Below are 6,456 nucleotides of genomic sequence, written 5' to 3'. Positions count from 1 at the left end.
TATTACCATTTTCTAAACTATAGCGAATAAACTGTGATAATGTGAGAAATGTTGAAGGTGTCTGAATAAATTTTGGTTTGACTGTATCTATTTGATAAATGAAGTTAACCAACTAACATTATACATACCCTTTTGGTTTCTGTATCCAATATTTAAAAAATGTACAAATGCAATAAAAATATCGGTATCGGTACTCGGTATCGGCAAGTACCAAAAATAAAAGTTTAGGTATCGGGCGAGTACTGGAAAAAGTGGTATTGGTGCATCCCTAGTATTCGGTCCAGTGTTTAATTTTGTTCAGTTTCGGCTTCAGCCAAGAATTTTCATTTCGGTGCATCCCTAGTCATGATGGTTAAATAGTCATCCAACAACTGATTAGTTGGCTGACTAGTTGATGTTTTAGCATGCTTTTTAATTAGCATGATGTTAATGCCTTCTGTTTTTGAACACAAGACTGCATGTTATTTTAACACTCTATATAAAGGGTTTAAGATTAAGAACAGTTCGTCAACGTGCTTTTCCGACAACCCTCTGATTAGTTGAATTTGATATAGTTTGCACACTCCGAAATCTCTAAAACTGCAACCTAGACCAGAAGATTGATGAGTCCAAGTCAAGACTGAGTTAATATGCTCCAGAGTCTAAGACCAAAATATGGTCTTGGTCCTTGAGTCCATGTCAAAGGTCTTGGTCTTGTTGGATTTGTGTGGATCATATACGGTCTTGAACTCTGGAGACTGGAGAATTTGTGGTCTTGGTCTTGTCGGACGCAAGGCAGAGTCGATATGCTCTTTAGCCTGACAAGTCCAAGACCACAAATTCTCAAGTCTGAGTTCAAGAACATATAATCATGGCCTTGGTTCTCAAGTCAGACAAGACCAAGACCTTGGACACAGACTTACGGACCTTGTCAGACTTGAGATTTGAGGACCAGGATCAAGACAAAAGCCATGAAAATATTTTCATGGTCTTGGTCTTGATAGCATGTGTACTAAATTGTACTCAACCCTCTTCTAGTCTCGGTCCTGACTCTGACTTGAATGAGCTAGTCTCTACTACATCACTGTGTATTAGTCTGTCTTCAAATTAGTGTATTGTATGTTCCATGAATAACAATTTTTGTGAAAAACTGAGGACATTCGCATTTTCTAAGATAACCGTGTCGGGCACCAGTGATCACTTCACAGTCAGAGTCACTTAGATCACATTTCTGGCCCACTCTAAAGTTTCAGTTGAACAAGTGACCTGCTTAACCATGTCTGCATGTTTTGGGTTGCATGCTTTTGGATAGAAACCACTTTAACCTAGCCTATGAACTAAGGTCATTTAGTGTGCAAAAGTGACACTAAAAACATCACCTAACTGGTTTTACACAGTAAACCACAGGTAAACAAAGAAACCTCTAGCCTAAGGGTGGGTTCTTTACAAGGTTGCTTATATTTGCATGCTTACATTCACTATCTTAGCAACATCAACTCAAACGTACTAATTACCAGCAATTTGTCAAATATTTGACAATTTTTCACCTTGGAGCAACCTGGGCTGAGTGTCTTGCTCAAGGGCCCGGTGATGATAGTGTGTGGGGTTTGAACCTAAGCTCTTTTCTAGCCCAAATCATGAAGAACTAGACAATACAAAACTGCTCATGAATGAGTATCTTTGAAAGATTTGATGCCACTGTATTTACCTTGTGAGCAAGACTTTGACTGATTCAAAACTGACTAATTGCCCTTTCACCAGGATGCTGCATAAAGCTAGTCCATCAGACTGGAACTATCGCTGACGATTTGTATGTGCAATATGCATTAGAGGATCAGTGAATGTGGGTGGTCTGTGGCTGTGCCTTCAGCGGCTGAGACAGAAGAACAGGTGCATAGCCTGTGGGCTTCTGTGGACCAACTGAATGCTCAGCTTTTTTCACTCAAGCAGTGAAGCTTGTCTTGGCCTTAAAATCAAATTGGGCTTGAGCCTGTTGAATAAACATGAGAGTCACTGTGACTAGTGACCTCAGAGCATCCATTAAGAGATCAGCCTGATAAACCGACTATTAAACACACCATTAGCACTGAAACTAGATCACAGAGACATTATACAAGCCTAAAGACCTTGTTTAGTCCATGTCTGTGTGTTTTGAGGCCATGTAAAAGTTGACAAAATTCACTTTTAGCAGATATTCATATTTAAAATGTCTTTCTTTTTTGGGAAAACGGAGTAAAATACTGATGACTCATCATGCACTCATGGGCGTATTCAAAATGTTGACCAATCAAACACTCTAATGTAATGAGAATGTCCTTCCTCTCAATGCCACTTGCAATCTATGATGTAAACTAAAGCCTGGTTATTTAACAACAACAAAAAAGTGTCTTAACGTGTTTCAAAAGAAAACTGCACTCTCCAAACTATTTCATGCAGTCCTTAATAGATTTGGATGTAGACCACCCAACCAGAATACCAAATTTGCATCTTTATGATTACATTAATAAGATCATTACCATAACTAACCGTATAAAAGCCACATAAACACTTTAAAACTATTAATATAAAATAATTAAAACATGAAAATTAAAAGAGAGAAAATAAATAATTAAACAAGTCCTGACTAAACACAGAGATGCTCTTCATGTTGATTTTATCAGTGGGAGATATGAGGTCAGATCTGTGCAGGTCACCGCCTGACAAAACATAAAAGACAAAACTCTCATTATTAGCACTTTTTTTGATACACAATGCACTAATGCTTTCTCCAGACTATAGGTTTGACTTAAGGATGTGGAGCAGAGATGGCGTTCCGAACTCCTAAGATCTGCAGAGACACCAATGAGGGGGACAAAGTACCTCCTACTGCACCCAAGTACCCAAGAGGAACTCAAACCTAAGGGAAGGACCCTAGATATGTAACATGATATAGCATGTCATGAAGTTTCCAAACCCAGCTAGGAAATCCAAAGACACCTGGAGAAAATGAGACTTGTGCTCCACTGCCCCAATGACATACTGTAAGCAAAAGCCACCAGGCAGATAATCGATCAGGGCGAATCCCGTTCTTCACCACCCGAGAGTATAAACAGAGCTCAGGAACTTCTGTGTCAAACCTCTCAATTTTATCCAAGCGGTGATAGTTTGAAAATACACCAGGGAGAGGGCTACTTTCATTTTAGAGTGCCTGAGAGTTTTGGAAATCTAATACGCTTGAGCTAATTATAAAGTGTTTAGGAAGAGCAGAAATTGGTCTCTGGTATTATAGATTTGGAGTTAAATCGTAAGCACCGGCTCTGCAAATGAGTGCAATGCTAAGATGGTCTCCAATGGTTTTAAGCAATCAAGAGACGGATGCAGAGATGATTGTTTAATCGCATCAGTGCAAAACCACAGGGCAACAAGTTCAGGTGTACATTTGAGATTACAATAAAGAGAGGATACTTCAAATCTTTAAATCTTCAAATCAGTCCTGCTAAAAAGACCAGTTAAGAACCATCTTGAGGACATTAGCACAGCATCCCATCCAAAACCCAACATATGCTGGCCTGTTTTATCGCCATTAAAGGATTCAATCACAGCAAATCAAATACATTTGAGTGCTTGCAGCAGCCAATAAAGTGTCTTTATAATAGCAAATCACTGGATCTTTACCTCTAGTCATTGACTTCCTCATTGCATTGCCTGACTTGCTCTCTCGCTCAAACTGACAGCCGAGCTCACAACTACTGCTGTTGCTTTTGGCAGTTAAACTCAAACCAAGGCTTTAATGCTCACCAGGGTGAAAGTTAAACAAACAATTCAAACACGATGTTCCAGGACACATATTTTCCATGAGCCAATATGATTTTTCACATAAAAAATTCAACTGTCAACAATGAAACATAAAAACATAATAATTCTGACTTTTTAGCTTAATGGCTTTAACACGCTAAAATAGTCCATAAGAACAGTAAACAGTCATTGCCTTCTGTCATTAAATGCAATAGTGCAGCACTAACCATTAACGTAAAATCCATTTGCCATTGATCCAGTTTCACTCACAACATCCATGTCCACGAGCTATGATAATAAAAGTCCATTAAGTAAAACCAGAAGCTGCATTACTCTTTGGGATAAAGAGATTTCACATGCCTGGTAGAGATTAGAGCTGCAATAATGATAACTTGAAATAAAATATACACGACTGCTCAAAATTTTTGGTGAGTAAGATTTTTTTTTAATGTTGTTAAAAGAAGACTCTTATGCACACCAAAGCTGCATTTATTAGTAAAACAGTAATATTGTGAAATATTTTTACAATTTAAAATAACCGTTTTCTATTTTAATAAACATTAAAATCTAATTTATTTCTGTGATCAAAGCTGAATTTCCAGCATCATTACACCAAAGCTGCATTTATTAGTAAAACAGTAATATTGTGAAATATTTTTACAATTTAAAATAACCGTTTTCTATTTTAATAAACATTAAAATCTAATTTATCAAAGCTGTCAAAGCTGAATTTCCAGCATCATTACTCCAGTCTTCAGTGTCACATGATCCTTCAGAAATCATTCTAATCATTCTGATTTGCTGTTCAAGAAACATTTATTATTCTTATCAATGTTGAAAACATTTGTGCTGCTTAATATTTTTAACACCGTAATACACTTTTTTCAGGATTCTTTGATTGAACAAAAAGTTCAATAAAACAGCATTTATTTGAAATAGAAAAATATTTTGTAACAATGTATTTTCTGTGACAATCAATTGAATGTATCACTGCTAAATAAAAGTATTATTATTTTTTAATTTTACTATTTATTTACTATTATACTATTTAGCAGTGTTAAATTATTCATGCTTTAAATGAGCATCAGATGATGGCAAATGTAATCTACCTAAAATATGGCAGCCTGTGTTACATTATACACATATGAGAGCAAAGAGAAAACATGGATTTATGTGAAAATACAGAGCGGGATGTGCCTAAAGCAGATAACAAGCAGAAGAACTTGTTATTAAGCAACTGTTTCACTAAATACAGAATTAGAACGCCTCCACCCCGTCAATCACATGTCCTCTCTCAAAACCCTGCCTTTCAAAGATACATGTCAGGTAGTATGGATTTTTATTTCATGGTATTCCTGAAAAAAAAGTGCTTATAACTGCACAAAATCTAGTAACCTGTCTCTGCTGACGTCTGACCTCGGTTCCTCAGTTAACCATTACATAAAGCTTCCGGTTTGGCTGTAAATTAGCTCAGTTGGCTGAATAACATTTGAAAGGATTAAAAGAATACAGCAGCTGTATGCGATCCGGCTTGATTTAATTTAAGAGGGCCACCAAAAACGGCTGTTGGACAAATGCTCGAATACATTGAGATTCCTCTCACAAATTAACCATACAGAGTCAGGGAACAAAACACATTACAATAGGATCATTGTTGCACCCATTCATTTCTAAACAAGCAGAGCTTGGACCAAATGAGGCCAGATCCATAATTAAACTAAGCTAAGATTCTGCACTGAATCCACTGTGTCCTTTAATAATGGAAAACCATGGGGACACCCAGAAGAATGAACTCAAACCTGAACAGTTAGAACTCAGAACAAACATTAAAGCATTGGCCACAGACACCCAGCACATAAAAAGTGTGAGGGAAAAGCGCTGCTCTGGAAAAACATACTAGAAACGTAGATACAATGATGTGGTTTCCATGCCAACTACAAAGGCACAGATTTAAGCTCCATCCATTTCGAGAAGAGGGGAGCCAACTATGCATGGCATGAATCCCAAGAGCTGACAATGATAAAGCTTTTACCGAGCATGCTAAAACCTTTTTTTCTAAGCCCACTGTTGATGAAAAGGGCATAAAGTCTGTTTAGAGTTGTATACAACCTGTACAAATATACACTCGTACTGGTGTGCACATGTGGTTTGGAGCAGTCCAACCAAGTTTCGACATTCTAGTGAAAAAAAGGAGGTCTTACACTCAAGAAGTACAACACCCTTCGATTTTATGATCTATCAACCGAAGAAAAACCTGAGCCTAGTAAGAAAATGGGTTTGACTTCCTCTTGTCCTTACTGGCCCAAAGTCAAAAGTGAGATTTGTCTGGACAAAAATACTTACATAATCAAGCATGCTCCTAATCCACACACTGCCAGCACTTCCAGTCTCTTTTCAGCTCTGTTTCTTGAGGAAATGGTTCTATTCTGAGAATCCTGACCGGAACATCCCAAAGGAAACAGCCCTGTGACCTCGCTGCATATGTCTATGTCAAGTATCAAAGCACCAAATGTGCGAGAAGTTTACTGGCACCAGATTTCAATGCTGTCACGCTGTGGAGCGGCACCAATACGACAGTACAGCATTCCCGTGAAACTGTTATTATCACTGAGTATTGTAAGCAAATTATATAACGCCAATGGTGCAAAAAAGGACTTTGAAAGAGTTCCTGCTGAGGTCTAGTAAGCTGATAATAAACAATGT

General features: G+C 37.6%; 1 protein-coding gene across 2 annotated transcripts in view; it reads right to left on the bottom strand.

The window, feature by feature from the left end:
- The window catches only part of LOC107685141 (ADP-ribosylation factor-like protein 15), a 42,602-nt gene extending 36,371 nt beyond the window's left edge, over nucleotides 1–6,231 (bottom strand). Inside the window, exon 1 of one of the 2 annotated variants that reach the window (XM_016481654.1) lies at nucleotides 6,097–6,231. In XM_016481654.1, coding sequence (XP_016337140.1) covers nucleotides 6,097–6,108 — 12 coding nt within the window. In that variant the 5' untranslated portion in view covers nucleotides 6,109–6,231. Of the gene's footprint in view, nucleotides 1–3,633; nucleotides 3,706–6,096 lie in introns of those variants that run through there. The other variant, XM_016481655.1, reaches the window with a different exon arrangement.
- Between the last annotated feature and the right edge of the window lie 225 nt (nucleotides 6,232–6,456).

Source organism: Sinocyclocheilus anshuiensis, unplaced genomic scaffold (genome assembly GCF_001515605.1).
Source record: "Sinocyclocheilus anshuiensis isolate Anshui unplaced genomic scaffold, SAMN03320099.WGS_v1.1 scaffold914, whole genome shotgun sequence".
NCBI classification, from domain to species: domain Eukaryota; kingdom Metazoa; phylum Chordata; class Actinopteri; order Cypriniformes; family Cyprinidae; genus Sinocyclocheilus; species Sinocyclocheilus anshuiensis.
This window is presented reverse-complemented; position numbering and strand designations above follow the sequence as displayed.